Below are 21,053 nucleotides of genomic sequence, written 5' to 3'. Positions count from 1 at the left end.
CAGGTTAGTTTCTAAGCTCTTGTTGTTTATATAAAACAGATGCCAAGCTGCTACACATCATTAAATGAATTTGTATCGTGTGGGTAGAAGAGGCAGGAGGCAAGTGTGTAAAATCAGCTTGTTGTTTATTATGAGCAATCCAGTAATAAGCATCAATATTCCATGCAGGGGTCAGAGAATTGGCAGATTTACAATAAACAAGACTTCGCAACTAGACAAAGGACACAACAGAGTTTAAATAGATAAACTAATCAATGGATGAAATCACAACAGGTGGACACAATTGGTAACTGCAATGATGAGGCGGGCAGAGACAGGAGCAAAACACAAGCACATGACAATGTAAAGTAAAAGCACATGGAGTGAACTAAAACAAAACACAAAATGATGCTCCTCTCACTGAGAGGAGGAATTCATGACCGACTCCACTGATTCAAATGTTACTCTACTGAATGGAGTTAAGTGATGGGTCAAGCTTTTTAAAAAAATATTTTGGTCTGATTCTAGATAGCTTGTCAGGAGACTAATTTGCATTATTTTATTTTTAAAAAATTGGTCTTCACTTATAATAACCTTCTTACTTATGTAGCAGCCTCAGATGTAAGCTAAATCTAGGTATATTTTCCAAAAATAGTACATATAAAGCACAATGCAAGTGAGTGCATTGTAATTTTCAAAGGTGTGCTATCCATGATGTGCAGTTACCACATGTACAAAAATGTGGGCTTTTAGGATTATTTGCCAGAATCAAATATTATGAACGTGGCAGTCGCCATTAATGAAGTCCTCAAATCACTCTCCTGATAAAGGCCTATCACTCTTTGTATTCCAACTTATGAGGCTGAGGAGGAAATTGAATTCTGGGGGACATAAATTTTGACTGAAGCAAGAGATTATAGTCACAACCTAATTCAAGACTGGCAAAATTAATTTCAATGACATTTATTCTTCATAGAGCAAGTCGGTGCGAGGCATACAGTAGCTCTGGGCCTAGGAGATAAGGGAATAGTCATTTGAGGCGGAGTGCTCCCGCAGTTTACAAAGCCTTAATCTTCTTGGAACAACTCCTGGTCTATCATAAGGAGATGTACACCACAGCCAGCAGCTATTCTGCACATGAATTCTACTCGCTGTTTGTGTCAGCACCAGTGCAGCTTCTGAAGGCTATACTGTGAAAGACTAAGACAGAGTACTGAATACATTTCAGTCTGGTGCTCATAGCATTTAGTGCATGTAAGAGACTGAAGCAGCTGGGTACCTTGTGTGATACAAAAAACACCTTCTTTATTTCAACACCAACACTGTCAGTAAATGACCTGGTTAATCATTATGATTCAATAGCCATTTGAGTCCATGGCATTAAGTATAGTTTGATAAGATTCTAGTTTGTACATTCTTTGAAGCTGACTGATTGTGGTCATCATTAGAAACCAATTTCTAATTAAAAAAGAAAGCACAGATAAGTGGCCAAAGCTTCAACAAAATGTGAAAAGTGTAATTTGCAGTTGAGCTGCTTTCAGTAATGGTCTCATTAGTGGGTTAATTGGAAAGTTGCTCATTTAGAGTTTAATCTATCTGACAGGCTTCAATAACACTGCTGTATTATATGAACAGTCAGAGAAATATTACCTCACTTCTTATCTCTTTGACATTAGAGGCAAGGTTGAATTAATAATAGTCTAAATATGTGGCCCTTCCATGCAGAAGTAGTGCATGAATTAAACTGATGAGTTAGAGAGGACAATGTGTAGGGGTCAGCCAACAGAAGACCACATAGTCTAGAAGGATGAAATAACTGTTTCATTTCCTGCATCCTTAAATCAGATAAACACTAAAACCTGACGACAATACGCAGATCTTTACTAATGTTTTTTTTTTTGTATAACTTCAAATATCCTCTGCTATTGTAGTCACATCTAAGTCGCACCTGTTCAGTAAGTCCACAGCGATTAAAGATGAAGGTTAAGATGTTTTCCACTACACATGAAGCTAGCCAGTGTGTCTTTCTGAACCACTCCTCATACCTCATGTAAGAGAAATGTTCTTAGCACTAACCAAACCTGTGATTTCTTGCTGAAATCTCACAGTTGCAACACTCAGAAATCCTCATAATTTGATTTGATTTATTTCCTAGAATGAGAAGAAAATATGAATGATACAAAAGCACAGAAAGTAATAATGTGTAGGTGATGTAATGAAACTCTAGTGTTTACAGAGTTTATTTCACTATGAGAAGAGGAAGAGTCTAAATCAAGGCAGTTCACAGAAAAAAAAATTAAATAAAGGAGTGCATATGATAATTCTTACATAATCAAGTTAATCACTAGACCTCTCAAGCTGTGTTTAAAAGTTTTAAGTGAAGTGAATTTAATGTATTTTTTTTTTTTCATGGATGGGATATCATGAAATTTATCTTCTTGAAAGCTGGCATTGTGTAGTGAGAAGCGCAGGAACTTTTCTGAAGTATTGGTGCTGTATAAGTGGTTTCCAAATCAACGCTATAGCAGTTATGGCTGAAGATAGCTGTTTTAAAACTCAAAATTTAATCAAAGTTGCTCCCTTTAGAGTTCTCTCCAGAGCAACGCCCCCAAACACATGCTCATAGAACAGCTGAATGGACAGAAAACATGAGTGACTGCCTCCTTGTCTTGATTGGATGGACCCTGATGGTTCATGCCATTTGTTTTTTCTCCTGCAGAACCTTTACAGGGAGTTCTCCTTTGCGTAGCTGCCTGAATATGAGGAAAACTTCACTAAAGGTGTTCTAACTTCAAAAATCCTTGACCTCAACTTTAAAAGCAAAATAGGTTTTAAATCATTTATGTACTTGTAAATAAATAAGCAAGTTAAATAACTATAAGTATTATAGATGGATCCATTTTTAACTTCACAAAATAGAGAAGCAGAAGATTTAGGACCATCAGAGAAAGACAGCTATTCTTGTTAAACATTTTGGACATATCAATAGCCAAAAGGCATCTGACATTTTTAAACTTTAAAGCAAAGCATTGATGCAGTTATCTAATATGTTGCAATAATGAGAAAATACAACTATGTTAAGAGTTGGAAAAGGTGGAATAGAGAGTGCGTGTTTAATCCTTTATAGAGACTGCAGAGTCCCTGTGAAGCTTTTATAGTGGACTCCAAATCTGGGTTCTGGACTGTTACTAAATGTAATCATGATGGATGTGATAGACTTCATGCATCAATGAGCAAAACGGTTCCTCGGTGAATGTCATTTATGATTACCGTCAAAACGAATACAGCCACCAAAGCATGTAAGTGAATAGTGAACAGCCATGTCAACACATCACAGTGGTCATTTGACTGTAAAAGGAGGAGACGAGATTCACAACACATTGCCATGAGAAAAAAAAAAAAAAGAAACAAATAAAAGGGAAAAAAATAGTGAGTTCTGCTTTTTGGTTCAAATAGGCGTTTCTCTCAGCCTGTGTGTCTTATAAATAATGAATTCTTTTGCAAACCTCAACATACTGTACTATTGATTGTTATGTAATATGAGAATATGAATAGAGATCAGTTTATTTTCCTCCCAGCAGACAGTGAACATGGACACAAATAAATGATTGCATGCATGCAAACATGTGTATGAAGAATCAATCTGACATGGAATCCCACTAGCACAATCTTAACCACACAAGAAAAACAACACTTAACACAATGACCGCTGCATCAGCTGCTCTGCTATAACCACAAACAGCCTAATCTTCCCTAAAGCCAAACGTCAATTACAAAATGAGTGCATGGGCTCCTTGCTGTCTTAAATAAAGCACCTGACACTCCCTAGAGTGACACATATCAATACCAATCTGACAGAGACGCTCCCACCTCCATCGCTGAGGAGACAAACTGCACCTGCCTCACTGTGGGACACGCATCTGCTCTCTGGTTTCCCCTGAAGAAGACACACACACACATATGCACACACACGCGCACACACACACACACACACACACACACACACACACACACACTCCCTTTCACTTATTACTCTTCTTCCTGTCTCTGCTAAGTGCCCTGTGCTATTTTACGGAGCCCATTATTATATTCATCTCAGCACAGCATCTGAGGCTTGTTGGACTGGTACCTGGGGCTCCTGAGCTCGCTGCTGTATGGTGATTCAACATGACACTCTGACAGAGAACAGCGAGAGAGGGGATGGAAAGAAAAGAACAAGGGCTGTGCTGATGTACTACTAGGCTGCGCCCTGGGTGGATGAAGGGGTGCCCATCTACACCCACAGTGCATGGCTGGGAGGCATGACGGAGCAGGAGCATCACTCAGACTGACATCTCATCTGACTGGAGTGGATCAGTCCCCAGCCTTAATGCAAACAGGCATGGCAAAATATCCTTTAACACACAGCGCCTCACGCAGTCATTAACTACTGGAGAACATCACCTCTGACAGGGTTTCACTCATCTTTATAATCATAATCTTTATTTGTACAGCACTGGGCATACACAGCTCAAAGAGTAAATCAAACTATTTGGCTTTGTAAAAGAAAAAAAACAATCAAAGAAGAATTCATAAAAACAGAGTAAAAGAAAATATATCTTTAGCTACGTTTTAAAAGCATACACTGCAGTTGTGGGTCTGATCTCAATTAGTAAACCATTCAATTTTTTAGGTGCCTTAAAACAAAAGGCTGCTTCAACACATCTTTTCTTGTTGATGTTGGGTACAGTGAGTAAGCTTGCACTGGATCTTAGTGAACAATCTCAAACATATGGGGTCAGACAATCCATGATGTATGATGGCGCTAATCCATTCAGCGCTTTAAAAACTATTAGTAGCGCTTTAAAATCTGTCCTAACAGAGACAGGGAGCCGACACAATGCCACAGGACTGATGTGATTTGTTCATTCTTGCGTGTACCTGCTAGAACCTGAGCTGAAGTCTTTTGAACAAGCTGCAGCCTATTGATTAGCTTCTTTGGCAACCCAGTAAACAGTGAGTTACAATAATCAATGAGAGAAAAGGGAGAAGCATGTGTCAACTTCTTATCATTGTGCAGAATGATGTAAGTTCTAATGCTAACATTCCCCAAATGGAAAAAAAAAAATTGCAATATTGTTTGATTTAAAACTCAGATTCAAGACTTAAGAATCATGCCCTTTCTTGTTAGTGATGTAGCTAAAATTCCTAACTTGGTCATATTTTTTCCTCTGTTGATGTTGGTACCCACATGAAAAAATTGTGTTTTTATTTATTTATTTATTTATTTTTAAAGAAAATATTTGTTCATACAGGTATATGCTCAACATGCGGTCTATGGGTGTTTAGAGCAATAATCTGGGGGAACAGTTCTATAAAGCTTATGTTGATGCCATATTTGATCATTCGACCCAATGTCAGCATATACAATGCTTTGTGATAATAAAACGGAATTGAATACATAAGAAAAAGAAGATGGTTGAGTATGGATACCTGTAGGACACCATTCATATTTTTAATGTTATTGTTTTTTTTGTTTTTTACAAAGATAATCACCAAGAGTTACAAAGAATTTCCCACACAATAAGAAAGAATAAAACCACTTAAGAACATTCCCTGACAGTCTAACCCTCTTATTCTCGTCTAGTGATAAAGAATGTTCAACAGTATGAAAGGCAGCACAAAGATCTAACAGTACAAGAACAGGTACATTATTCTCCTCAGCATTGAGTCTAAGGTCATTAACTATACACACACATCTTCACACTTAGTCCAGAAGGCTGATAAACATAACTGATCACTTACTAATGGCACACAACCGCAGCACTGTTCAAGTAATTACAGTGGAGTAGTTACAGTGCCCAATGCTTCCCCTTTCAGTATGTTCTTAGCAAAATTCCAATGTCGTAAAAAGAAGAATGTCACCCATGAAGCAATCATTTGAAATTAGATCACTTTAATGCTATTAAAATGACAACACGGCCCAACTGGAAAGGTTGAGTGGTGATTACAGAAGGCACTTGTGTAACACAAGCCTGCAGAAAGCATTCATCCAGTCCGACAGAAGAGAGAAAGGGAAACTAATATGGACTATAATTGATGACCCCATGAGGCTTCAGTTGAAAGCAGGATCATGATGGTGCAGAATTGTTGGTTCTTTTAATACTCAGTCACCTTGCCCTCTTCTTAATGGAGACATTTACAGTATGTCCCTTTTCTCTAATTAAAATAACTCATCCAGCTTCCATATGCAGCAGGATCAGGCTCAAGAGGAACAACCTGATTAACAGCCTAACCAAAGAGCTCAGTGCCCCCTCCGCCTCCATCGCCTCACCCCCCACCCCCACTCCCTCCCTCTCCTGACAAGCTCGGACCATCATCAGCACCCTGCACATCCCCTGACAGGTGGAATAATAACGGTCATACATCACTGCCCCCGAAAAGTCCAATAACCTAAATCTTCACTTGCCTCACAGCCCAGGACTCAATTACTTTATTGACATGTAATCTTCATAAGGGGAGAAATATTGAGCATGTAAGGTCAGTCGGTTATGAAGACATATTATCATATTATCTGCATGGGGGTTGTAGGGGCTAGGACCTGACAAAGCTAATTATAATCGTACATGTTACAGGACAGCACATTATGCACTTGGCTGCATGAGTAAGCCTGTGCTGAAGAGGGGAAGGACAGGGGATGGAATTGCAAATCCACTGGCTGTGTGGCATGAGAAATAAATTAAAATATTATTGAATATATGTCCAGACTGCTAAGATTTCTGATCTATCCATTTGCACTATAGATATCTAAACCTTCCTCTGTGCTTCCCTGAATGCTTACATACTGGAGAAACAAGACCTTTCTCTTTTCTTTTTTTTTGGACCAAAATAATGCCACCTCAAGAATAGCTTAAAGTTCAACAGATATCAGTTCTTATTAGTGCAGTGACTTGAACAGTTCCAAATGTCACTGTTACTTAGTGAGTCTGGAAGCTTGGCCTGTGGCTTATTTCCTCTCTGCCTCTATTTCAAGGTTATTGTGATATCATAGCCAACATTACAAAAAGCCGAGACTGCATTAGGACATACATTTCAGAATATCACCTCAGCATTCAGGAACAAGATATGTGTAGTTTTACAGGGCATCACAGTGCCTTGTACTATATATCACTACATAAGGTAGTGACAGTCAGTTAGCTTTTATAGGCAATAAAACACTTTGAAACAAGCACTACGTGCATTTTAGAAGAAAAGATATGGCTAGTGGGAAAAAGCATGAAAGTGAAGTGCTGCCCTGAAACATGCTAGGAATAGTACAACTGGGTCACTGGCTTTACTTTCTCACTGAAGGGAAAATCGTACTACAGGACATGTGTGTTCATTTCAATTCATTTCATTTCATGCCATTTTCCACTTTTATTTGCCGCTTCCTTTCCTGAATCAATTCCACTGCAGCAGTATGTCAGGCTATGTCCAATTGTGAAACAGTTTGCTGGAGGTAATACAATCTCTACAAGCTCCCAAGGGACGGTGGTTAGCATAGACTTAATGATGTCAAGTGCAGAGGCATATTTTACCTCTTCTCACAGGGCAAGCCTATTTACAATGATATAGACCTTCTGAAATATTCCATTACTGCACATTTTCACACTCTTCCCTGTACCATAACCTCTTTTAGTTGTCAGCATTTGGGCAAATGGCCACGTATAAATGCATCCATAAAAAAAGAGAATGCTGTTATTGCTTCACGACTGTATCCCTGTAAAAAATTATAGTAAATAACTTCTGTATTCATCTTAGAAGTAAATGAAAGGAATAAGGAATGGAAAATATATAGTACAAAAATTCTCTTTTGAATTAATACAGCATGAAAGTTAGAAATTGTTGCCACATTTTTCATTCATCCACTTAAAGAGTGGACTTTGATGGTTGGAAAATCCTTAAGCTATAAGAAGACAGCGGTCAAGTTTGATATTGTCATCTTTGCTGGTTAGGTGACTGGAAGCTGAATGCTGAAACCACAAGCCAAACCGGAGATGCAAGATTTCCTGGGGGAATAAGGATAGTACTTATTCAAATGTTTGTAATCTGGAATTAACTGCAATGTCTGACCTCTATCACTCAGTCAATGCCACAGTCTAACAGCACGACAACATGTCAAAAATGATCCCATAATCAAATTATGATGGCAAAAGAATGTGTCCAGTTACATTAGAATGATGACAAAATCCATTTTCTATGTTTAAAATATATCAGTCTATTCAAGTCTTTTTGAAAGATTAGTTGGAGATGAAACTTTTTTAAAAGCTATATTAATGTGAAACTGTTTATTATTATTATTATTATTATTATTATTATTATTATTATTATTATTATTATTATTATTATTAAACAGTAGTTAAAGTAATGGTATTGATAACTGCTTCAATGATGTAATTACCAGAAAAAATAATGTCTAGCATTGGAAGAGCATGACCAACTTCAGTAAATGAAACAATAAATGCAAGCACTTACAGGTAAAATTAGCCAGAAACTTTTCCCTCTTTTTAAAGTGTCACCCACACCAAATGTTAAATCCTCACCATTCTGAGCCTTGAACCCTGTACAGAGATATTGCACCTTCTTTTATAGCGTGTGACAGTGAATGCTAAACATCCATTTCCCTGTGTCTGAATTGAATAAATGATGTGCCAGGTCATTAATTTGAGCTACGTTCACCCTCATGCTATAGTGCATGTTCAAACATCAGTGTGTTGTGATTGTACAGCAATGTAGAGGTAGTGACAATAAATCAGTGGATTCATCAGTGAGCAAGAAAACAGTTTAGACAACAGTCCAATGGAGCTTGCTATAATTGACAGATGAGCTTTGTCTCTTCCACTACAATGGCTTCAGTCCACAGATTATGTGGGAATAGATGTAGAGCACTAGGGAGGAGGTCACATGATCAATGTGGCTGATGTGTCACTTATGGACTTGGACAACAATAGAGTGAGATGTCCTCCTGTTCTTGTTAAATCATGGTTATGCGTTTTACATTATGCCAACAATTATCCGTGAAATGTTAAAAAATTAATTAGTAGTGTCATTCTAATAAGTCAAACACATTGGAAACACAGATGCCTCTGGCCCATGTGAGAAGTATTAATCTAAAGCGGTCCATTGGGTAGCAAGCGGGGAGAGAAGTTTCTCAGAACATCTTTTCATCTGGTTTAGATGATTAATAAGCCAAATGTACACATTGTACACAAATAAAATAGAATGATGGGGCTTGTCACAAAATTAATTGCTGTCATTTATAATTTAATTGTGGCTTGAATCACATTTACACAAACAAATGCTGAAAGGAAAACCTTTCCCAAGTATGAATCATAAATACTTCCAGCATGTATCTTCCATGATTCTGAATTACAACGATTTGGCATGTTTTTTCTCTTCCAGTGAGGGGAATTTATCTTAATAAACATTTCCACTGGCTCTGTCACATGATCATTATAATGCAATCAGGGTTCATTGTGAACGGATCAGTTTCGCCTTCAGAATGACAAGTTGCTCAACATCTGCCAGGACTGTGTCTTAGCATCTCAGGGAACTGAAGAACCCCTTGACACGAGCAGACTCATCCATATCAACCCACGAAAAGAGGGGAAAGTCGAGTAGCCAGCATCGATCCTGCTGTAAAAATATCCAAACCATCTGGCTTGCCTGTTTCCTCATAAATTACAATGATAAAGCCTTGAGTTTCGAAACTATGAAAACCACACTAACCTGCGCTAAACTCCTGGCATGACTAAACGCACACATGAAATTCTAGCCTGCATCTCACATATCCAGTGTGCACGTCACAAATCACTCAGCAACATGAATAATGCTTTGACTGCATTAGCAATCACTTTCTGAGCTGATTAGAAAATGAGCATGGGGTTTCCATTTGCATGATATATTCTCTGTCAGTCTGCTGTGACAGGCCAGAAATACTGGTAAGCAGGCCAAAGTCCCAGGTACCATAACTATGTTACTGGAACAGGGCTGGGCAGATTGGCAAGACCTCATGTCCTTGTCCATCATGCTGACACATTCTTAGTCTTTCATGAGGTATCACTTAACACGCACATGTACACTGCTAGCCTTAATAGATCATGATGTAGTCCAGCCAGGTTTGCTCCGTCATCCTTCCCAAATGCTCATGATATATGATATATATATATATATATATATATATATATATATATATATATATATATATATATATATATATATATATATATATATATTTCAGACAGCTCTGATAGATGAATAAATGATCAGTGCAAATATATTAGTCTGTTCATCAAAAGAGAGGAAGAAAATATAGGTATGAACATTTCCCTAGAGTCGTATGTCTAAGGTAGTCTGTTAAATGATTCATCTGGGAAGAAGATTAAACATCAATCAAGCCATTCAGTCATGTCATGGACTTCTCTTGTACAGCATTACATTCCCAATGTGTATTTAGTTCATCTCTAATTTGACTTCAACATGCCATATTAACCTGGCCCATCAAGGTACAATACCTTCCATATTCAAATGACGGCACAGGAAATAAATAAAACAACCAAAATAAAAACCCCAGCAGGCTGTCTTGTCACTGCCACCTTTCACTTGATAAAAGTTCTTAAAGTCTCTCAGAGACTCATTCTACTACATCAAACAGCAGCACACAAGAGAGAGAGAGAGAAATGTGTCAATAACACGTCCTCAAAACCCACACAAACAGAATTATTCAGTAAATGCAGTGCCATTCTTTCAGAGTAATGACAGTGTGGAAAGGGAATCCATCTCAAAGTAGAGTTCAGCAGTTGAAGCTTGCAGGAAGTACTTAAGTTGGCCCTGCTGTTTTAATCTGCGCTCTGAATAGGGTGAGAGAGGAGTTCTGCAGTCTCAGTGACCAAATAATCCGATCCCATGTCTCCCTGTCTTCCTTTCTCTCGTTTTTCCCCCTCCATCTTTCATATATGAGGTGAAGAATGGCCAGTCCAGCCTGGCTTCCTCCATTCCCCCCATTAATCTCCATCTCTTCACTAATGGAAATTCATGCTCCTGTGCTAGAGAAATCCGGGGAGGCCCACCAGATCCCCCCAACACAAATCATATCATCATATCATCTCAATACAAGAGAGAAAACAAAAGTTGTCAACACAAAAATGAAGGCCAAAACCAGCTCAGTGACGGATACTATACCATCGTACAAACCTGTCATGACTTGACTTAAAGCTTAAAGTTTCTCCCACAGATCAGTTACATTTTTTATAAACAAATAATTAATCAGACATACAGAACACTGAGGATATCTAAAACAGATGCCTGTGAACTACATCAAATGATTTTTTTTTTCTACACGCAACTTTCCAACCATTATTTTTTGGCACGGCATCTAAGGAAACACAATTTGTAAATCTGCAAGTCCATATAAACTAGCATGATGGCGATTTCTATTTTTTATGGGCGCTCATTATTTTTGTAAAGTTAAAACTATATGTGTGTTTTACACAAAGACTTTAATAGGCACAAAAACACCCCTAAGTCATTAGAAAAGGATCCTAAACACCTCATCAGTGTCCAGACTAGAGCACACCTCTGGATCTGAATTGACACCGAGCAAGGTGTTTGCCCAACACCTCTCCTACATGCAGAATGCTAAACTGAAAACATATGTCTCAGCGGAATCGCAGGGCCTAAAAGGAAACAAACATTAATGTAAGGTTTATTTCAGGCATGAGTAAAACATTTTATAAACCCCACTGTACGCCACATCAGTGTATACTGGAATGACAGTACTGTTGCACCAAAAGGCTCAATTTTAGGCAAATTAGTTCACATTTTCAGTAACTTGGCAATAAACTCAGAATGGCATTATTAACTTAAATGACTTCTTTAACCAGATGATTTTACATGTGCCTTAAAAAACACTAAGAAACCTAAGTCTAAATAAATCTACAACAGTATATTTACCCTCACCAATCACGTGATCAGAAGTTCAGATTTAAATTGGGACAGTCTGACTGTTTTAGACATGCTCCGTCCTCTAACAGTCGAGCCATTCATTCAGACACAGGACAGTTCTGCTCAAGTAGTCTAGCATGCGGGCTAACTGTCAAAATGAAATCCGAATGAGAAATTAGGAGTAAAACACTCTAAGGGACTCTGTAAATACAGGCAGGAATGGTGGGTTCATATGATACAAATGACAAGTGATTCGGTAGGACTGACTGGAAATAGGACCTTGGTGTGTCACATAGTGGAGCAGTCACTTTAAAGCATTATGCAAGCAGAAATCAGCATGTAGCATAATAATCTCTACTGGGCTCTTTAACAGAGTAGATGAGTACCTCATTAACAAAGTTCCTGCTGACTGTGAGATATCACTGTGTTATTCTTTAGTATTTAGTTCCAGTCTACTTCAAGTACACAGAAAACCACAATCAGCAATACACATGTTTATGCTGTCCAAAGCCTTAATCTATATCACGTTAGAATAGAACGGCTTTATATAGTTAGTTTTTAAAAAGGCTAATAATTAGGCAAAAAAAAGGAAGATATTATTTCGAACAAAACCAGAAGTTACTGGAATATTGGAATCAAGTAAAGCCAAATTAGAAATTGCAATCCCCATTAAAATCACTGGTTAGTAATGGGCATTGGGGAAGTTTTTGATGAAATGGATATATACAGGTCTTTATGAATAAGATTGCAAACACACACCCAAAATCATACATAACTTAAAAAATGCAAAGCTATTTGTTATGGCAATCTGGTCACTTATTGTGTTTTATTCTTCTTCTACCACAGCCATTTGTCAGTGATTATAATTTTGAGAAAAAAATAAAATTCAAATTGAGATATAAATGTCACACTTTTTAACTGTTTACAGTTAGTTCCTGTTATCAGTGATAAACAGTCACCAACCTCTACTGCTGCTCTCTCTTGAAAGTAATAATAATAATTTTTTAAAAAAATGCAATGTATCATGTTACAAAGAAACCCAGAAATTGCAAACTGTTCGGTCCTGAAAACCTTCTCATGCTGGAAAACTAACTAAATGTTACAAAATGCTGACATTACAGACTCCTTCTATAAATGTTAAATAAACCTATTCTTATAGAAAACCTCACCAAATCAGCAAATAAAAAAAAACTTTGTTAAATAGCAATGTATTTTTTATTTGTTTTTTTTGTTTGTTTGTTTGTTTTAAATCCACCATACAAGTCTCTTTGTATGAGTTGTTGCTACAGAATCAATACTGTATCAGAACGAGCTCATTATAATAAACCTCTGATTTGAATTACAGCCAGAACTACTGTCAATGCTTCCGTTACAGACAATTATTCAAGACCTTCTAACCCATCAGAACTCAATTCTACAACAGAGAATTCAACAATGTGGTGGTATAAAAGGTCATAAAATATAAATGCACACATATTGCAGAAGCAGGAGGAGACTATAATTAAGACACAGTTGTGTGAAAAAGCTCAGGGCCACGACATATCCATCAGGTTGCTATAAAAATATTACTGTACATCACCCACACCAAGCAGATCTATTTCAATTTCACAAAGGTTCTAGCATCGCATTTTAGCTCACTAGCAGCAGATCGAGTTCTGGGTAAATGAGTGACGCACAGTTGCCAGATGTAAGTTAATGGAGGATAGGGGGACTAGCAGCAGGTGTATTTCTCCCCCCATCCTGCTGAGCTTTAAAAGTCAGTGCTTAGCACCCACAGCTCTGTCATCTGGCCTCTCCCAGCCTCCACGACAGCCCATTTGTCATCATTTTCACTTTTTTGGCAAAAAAAATGGAATGCTCTAATGGAGTGCTTTGAACGGTCCCAGATGTTTGTTTATTTGTTATGCTGCAAAACAGTTTATTCTTCACACACAGTTCCATTTCGGGGGCTGAATATCAGCTGTGCCATAATGAAAGCAAACTGCATGGAAAAAAAAAAAGTACAGCGTCCCTGGGGTGTCTTCTGTTCGGATATTCTTATAGCTAAGGCCTCCTGTCTGGAGGGATTTGAAGAACAGTTGTGTGCCGTTTAAAATACAGACATCCATTACAGTTGCACATAGCCTACAATAACAAAATTTAAATGCACTTCAGCTGATATATGTAGGAGTACAGTTCCTTTCTCTGGTGAATGCTCACTGGTTTACTCACTGAGGAGAAAATAAATGTTCATGAGGTACGATACGAGTTCTGGTGTAGCATTTATTGCTTTCACATGTCAAAATGTATGTGGGGGAATTTGGTAGTTTCTAGTGATATTTATGGGGGATTATAGTTAAGATTAGAGATACACAATCCATTTTAACTACTGCTATTTTTGAACTGACCTTTCTAAATGTATCATCTATTTTAACATTTGTGACTATATTTCGTTTTATAAACCCATATTTCATTATATGGGAAAAGTGTATTCAGTATTACTTTGTACCTATCTATAGGTACTATGCTGGTTGCTGATATGGCACTTGGTCTTAAAGCTTGATGTATTAGGAGATGACTCTGAATCTTGGCCTATAGGTTGGTTTAAAGCTGGTTGGAGCTGACAGCAGTGCTGCTTCCCGTGGCTACGCTCCCAGACTCCCGGCCCTGCCATCCTCTCTGTGTCACACCTAGCCTACCTCATGGCCTCTCTGCCTCACTCTCCCTCACCCTCCTCTTCCCTCCTCTAAGCCTCTCTTGTCTCACTGTGTGTCCACTCCCCAATTCTAGCCCAACACAAGAGACAAGGGTCTCATTTCCCAAAAGCCAAGACTTCCTCTAATCCTCTACACTGTGTGTCAGCAAGGCAAGCACACAGCCCGTCCCCTCTCTCCCATCTCAAGCACTCGTCCCTGTCCTGATTACCCATGGCACCTTGGCTCTTGGGGCCTCGGCACAGGTGACATTAATTGTAGCAATATTGAGAAACAGCGGAAAGGCTTTCTGTTCAAGACAGCCTGCTGTCACACATGCCGCTAATTCTGCCGGCCACTGCAATGCAGCATCTAACATACAGCGGGCCTGACAGGACTGGCAACAAACCTTTGGGCAAAGCATGGGCACTATTACCATTCCGTCCTATACAGATGGACCTGATAAATAACTGCATAATTGCATCATGCGATGGTTCACAATGAGTTATTGCCAATGCATACAAATAGCTTGCTTCCTCCTGACACGTCCTGGAGGTGAACTGCATCTTTTAGTGTCAGGGCTTTTCTATTAAAGCTTTTTTTTTTTCCTCCAAGGCACAGCCAAAGTTCAAATAAAGAGTTACTGTGTTAGACCTGATGCATTAAGCAAATAGAATAGGCAATAAGTCAAGATAAATAAAAATGGTGTGATAACAGGGAAAGAATAAAAGGAGGCGAAGGACAAAGATGAGGGCTTGTGTTATCTAACACTGCAGTACAGTATCGTAAAAATAACGAATGGAGAGTGTCAGCGCAGCGAAATCTAAGAGGGAGAAAAAATATTTCATATGTCAGCTCTGCTCACCTTTTAATGGACTATTCTCAAGCAACATGATTTTGACAAAGCACTGGGCTTTCCTCTACATCACTTGAGAGGTGAGGGTCAGCCTTTGTGAAATAGATCTGTCCTTGGTGGGGGGTGCAGAGGCTCTGTGTTGACCTCACATGAAAGCAAAAGTGGCAGCACCATGGCCGCGCTGCGAAAACACAGTACTCTGCATTGCACGGACAAAAGAACATGATAAATGTTTCCTGCATTAAAAAAATCCTTTTTTCTCTCCTGAAGTTCAGCATGTCAAAAGCAGCTCTCCTGCAGAGTCCCAGTCTCATAACCAACAGTGATGCAGCTTCACCGGAGGCTTGGGAAATTTACCAGCAGCTGAGAATAATCTGTTAGTCTGTAGCCTGTTAGTGGAGAAAACGTTTCTCACTCTTATAAAATGACAAAACCACTGCATGGATGCAACATCCTGCAACTGGTTTATGGCATCATTTCTTTCTTTTAAAAAAGTTTTGAAAACCAAAATGCATTCATTATTATATGAGATAAAATACATGCCTTTGTTTCAACTCCATGCTCAGTATACACAGCATCAAAATCCACATCCATTGATACATTTTTTTATCTATCTATCTATCTATCTATCTATATATATATATATATATATATATATATATATATATATGTATATATATAAAAAATAAACTGTATATACACTGAATACTACAAGTATTCACAATATAATTGAGAACATTCTGTATTTCTGTACAGATCCCCAGGCTAAAACTAATATTTGAGCTACTTTTTATTTAAAAAAAAAAAAGAGAGAGAGAGAGAGACTTGTAAGCGATTGAATAGTCTACTCAAACTTTGGCATTATTATTAAAAATCTTTCATGCTGCCGATATGTTAAATTGCTATTTCCAAATACATTATGTGCTAATAAATCATAGATCATTCTTAGCTTGTTAAATCATTAGTGTGAGTGGATGGAACAAAGCCAAGTTGATAACCTTCTTTTAAAAATATTATTAATGTGCTTTGTGCATTACTGAAACTTTTGGAGTGTAGTAGTGCAGTAATATTACAACAACTTAGGACATAAATCTGTTAATTGCTGTTAACTGGTATGTAATTATTCTGAAATCTGCTGTAGTCGGTGCATGAAACAATGTTATTTATTCAGATGTAATCACTATTCGGTCTCAATTTATATGTTGTAATAAAATAATAAGCACTACTATGTACTATTCTCTTCACTAGTACATAATGTATCATATATAGCCAGCTCTTAAAGCTGCTGGTGCAGTAACACAGAGTCAGAATAAGATTAGTGCACACTAATGAACTTATATAAAATAAACACAATTTTTTTCAAAATAAACTGTGGCAAAATGGACCATGTGTACACCCAATGTGCCTATGTTATCGATGTTATTTTCCAGATTCTTTATGAACTGTCATATTTCTTATGCTAATGTTTAATTGTTGATGTGTCCAATGTCTTTTTAACGCATATAAGGTGGAGTTTACTGTGAATAAGAAGGGTGCAGCATGTAATAATTTTTTTCTTTCTATTTGTTATTTTTTTGTCCGTGATCTCTTACACTTATGGAAATTAATAACAGAATTGATTGCTGTTGCTTTGTTGAGTATGTCACATCAGGTTTTGCAATCTTTTAAGTAAGAAATGATTGTATGTCATGTGATCCTTGATATGGAAACATGATTTGAAATGACTTCACACTAATGAAGGCTTAAAGCTGAAAAAATTGTGTGTACCTATTCCTTTATAATAAATCATATATAATTTAATATAATATAGTATAACATAATATAAATCACTGATCTAAGCTCTTACACCCCATAGTAGGATTAAAATACTTTCAATTACTTTCAAATACCTACATACAAGCTTACCTTTAGGGTTTTTTGCATCTTTGGATCTCGGTAGAGGAGTATAAGGCATAGAAGTGATGTCTGATCTGCGATCAGTAAGATCCTAAAAAACAAATAGAGTAAACATGAACTCATTGTGTTGATGGAGTCCTCAATATAGCACCTGTGCTGCTTTGCATTGCAATCGGCGTGTATTTATTAGGTTGGATAGACAGCAGAAATGTACATTATTGATTACTGAGCTGTGAATGCATTGATCCTAATTGAGTCCTAAAGGAAAAGTACTCATTTGTCATCACCAATCATGAGCATTTATCCAGACTGATGGCATGAAAGGCAGATGGAGAGTGAGGGAGGGAGAGAGAGAGAGAGAGAGAGAGAGAGAGAGAGAGAGAGAGAGAGAGAGAGAGAGAGAGAGAGAGAGCGGGAGAGAGAGAGAGAGAGAGAGAAGGAGAGCAAGACAAAGAGAATGAGAGACAGAAAATATAAATCATGGGGTGGGGTAAGGGAGAAAAGCTTCATTGCCATGACTGATTACCCAAGTGCCATAAATTTTCAGAGTGTGGTGGAAAGGTAATGTTGGGAGCAGCACTCCTGCTTTTATCAGGGTGCTGGACAGCTTTCATTATCTGGCATGAGAGGAGGGGAGAGAGGAGGAGAATAGGGACCCTGCCTTTGATTATCTCTTTCGTTCTTGTTTTAGAGAGGATGAGGGAAAGGCCCCCACCAGCACTCAGTCAAGGAGGATGCTGCAGGTCAGCCCGGGGTCAGTGTGTCGCTTATTCTAACTCCCTCATGACCAACACACATGGTTGTGTGCTGGCAAGCCAACAGGTGGCATGACACTACTACTGCCTGAAAACAGTCTGTCATCCTTTAGATTCAGAAGGCCTTGCTAAATAAACACGGTCCTCTATTTCTTTTCTTCCGTGTAGTGTTAGCACTAAAAAGCCCTAGTTATCCTGTGAGCACTATGTGTAAGGAAGTCAGCAACCTAAACTCTTGTACTAAACAATTCAGAAAGCACTTAATCATAAGGCAACACTGACAAATTTACTCTACAGAGGACTAAGCACAGATTTTTCCCTATACCATTCCAGCTGATATTAATATACAGTATTATTGGAAATGTTATTTCTAAATAAATGGCTTTTTTGTTTCTTGCTTGTAAACGCAATTGATTATAATGAAAAATCATATATGACATGGGAGAAAAAAAAACACATAAAGAAAATTATCCATGCATGTATGTCCTAATCATTAGGCGTACATTTAATCATCATCACTTTAGGCATCCTACCATTAATTATCACCACACTTGTGTGAGTCAGATGGTGTGAGGTAGCCACAGCTTTCGAGCATGTCAGCACTTTCCTTGTTACCAATTTCAATCTCCTCCAGCCATTTGGCTTTAATATCCTAAAGCAGCACTCGAAGAGGGAACGTCAGTCTGCCCTGACTAATTTCCTCTGGGCCTGACAGATCAGAGGCCTTCCCCACCAAACTGCCCTCTCCCCACCATAAAGCCCCTCGTAATCCTGCTGCTTGTCTACAATTAATCTTCCCAGTTGCCACATTATTAACACCACCACCCACAGGCAGGGTCTGGCTCTGCCTCACTGGACACAGTGCACCCCCTCCTCACCCCAGCGGCCATGCACGTCAATCACATGCCATGCGCAAAAGTCGCCCGCTGTCAACATCAGAGATCCCCCCTCCCCCCGTCAACGCAAAGCTCCCCCCCACCCGAACGCTGGCCGAGTCCACTGATCACACACACCCTTGAAGAAGATTAATCAGAGCCCTCCCTCCCACTTCCTCCCCTCCCCATCCCCTCCTCTCTTTCTCTTTATTCAATGAGGCATCCTCACGATGAGAAAAGAGGCCTGGCTCATAATGGGAATCCCCGCGTAACAAAGTTAAAGGAAAACTCAATTTGAATGCCAGCTGTTATCAGGCCCCTTTTTTCTGAGCTCCTTAAAGAGCAGGCGGACAAGAGCTCTGCTTTGATCAGTACCCTTAAGATTTTACACAAACATAATCACAAGCCGAGGGGTCGCTCCAGGCACCAGGAATTCATTCATTCCTCTGGCTTACAGAACACACAGGCAGTTTAAGGTCCTTCGCATTCACAGAGCCGTTTATCTTTATTTGCTTTTAAAAGATATGCATCAGCTTTTCACTAACTCTCACTAGTTACAACTTTTATGTTTGGACTGGTCATTTAATAATGGCTGATAGTGACATGAATTAAGATAATGTGCTCGTGAAAAGGTACACTGAGGAAATATACGAGCTGATCCCAAAGGGAAATGTGAAACAAGAATCACAATGAGAATAAACACTTGATCCTGATGGACTGTGGATAAAAATGACTTCTAAAGCAGATTATGGGGCTGTAACATGTATACTCTTCTCACTCATCTCTCTGTCTGAGTGAATCTCCATCACAGAACACAAAGAAATGGTGCAGACTGCCTCTGATCTATCTGTGCATCATAGGAACACAGCAGGTAATTCTATGAAAAAGCCAATACATATAGACCTATATGCTGGAAATGAAAGGGCTGAATTGATTCTTTTTCTCATGAGCACATACTAAAAAGTTATAGCTTTATAGTTAGTATAGCTATTACTGTACATCTGATTTCGCTGTTGTTTACACTGACAAGTCCCATCCTACCCCGCTGTACAACACACACACACACACACACACACACACACACACACACACACACACACATTTTTCTTACTATCCTTCCACTAACATAATTATTAATGGAGCTAACCCTAATCTAACCCTAACCAATAAGTTTTATTGTTTGTTTGTTTGTTTCTCTTTTAAATAAAAAGCTGCAGTTATTGTATTTTTATTTTTTTTTTTTAAAGCAGTTTTCCTCATGGGAACCAGCCAAAACTGTCAAATATTCCTCTCCTTGTGAGGACATTTGGTCCCCAGCAACATATAAACACAAACACACAAACAAACACACACAACAGCACTGTAAGACAACACAACAGAACAGCTGCATGGAACAGGCTGTACATGTAATGGTCAGATGGGGGCGCTGCAGTGTAAAGTATATAAACGTCTCCATGGCCACTCATGGTAGTGAGCGTTGGTTCTCCAGGCCGTGGGCATATGCTGCCTGTTCACATCATTATTGTCTTTATACACTAAGTAATCACGGCAGTTTATGATAATGCAGTCGAAATTTACAAGCTGGGGAAAGAAAGAATCACGAATAATGGCATTAACAGAGAAAGCCACAGCTCTGCTCATCCCACTGGGGGCTTTGCTATCAGAGGCAGGACTCCTTGCTGAAAATGTCACAGTGAAATATGATTCCGTTGCTGGATTATACATCATGCTCACACTCTCTCTTTGGCCGTTTGCCCAACGCTAACACAGTAAATGCTTCTAAATCCTGAGTCGTTCATGATTATCATCTCCAAAACAGATCTACTTCAGAACGAGAAGGTGAAAAGGAAGCAGCTTTTTTTTTTGGCATAAACAGCAGGCCCCAATGCTACCCATGAGCGCTCAGCTTCTCTGAGCAGAGTCTAACATCCTCAGTGATTTTAGCTCAACTTCTCCTCACAAGACTGATCAGGGCTACAATCTAATCTAATCAATCACACACTCATGCACACACACACACACACACACACACACACACACATTAAGAGAGAGAGTGAGA

The 21,053-nt window shown here is 38.6% G+C and overlaps 1 protein-coding gene across 2 annotated transcripts in view; it reads right to left on the bottom strand.

The window, feature by feature from the left end:
- Positions 1-21,053, bottom strand: part of lrmda (leucine rich melanocyte differentiation associated) — a 262,998-nt gene that overhangs the window by 17,790 nt on the left and 224,155 nt on the right. For both annotated transcript variants that reach the window (XM_047154240.2, XM_017464133.3), the window contains one exon: positions 17,374-17,455. In XM_047154240.2, coding sequence (XP_047010196.1) covers positions 17,374-17,455 — 82 coding nt within the window. The remainder of the gene's footprint in view (positions 1-17,373; positions 17,456-21,053) is intronic.

This window comes from Ictalurus punctatus, chromosome 3, assembly GCF_001660625.3.
Source record: "Ictalurus punctatus breed USDA103 chromosome 3, Coco_2.0, whole genome shotgun sequence".
In the NCBI taxonomy this organism is placed as follows: Eukaryota; Metazoa; Chordata; class Actinopteri; order Siluriformes; family Ictaluridae; genus Ictalurus; species Ictalurus punctatus.
The sequence above is the reverse complement of the archived record's forward strand: the minus strand, read 5'-3'. Positions and strand labels throughout refer to the sequence as shown.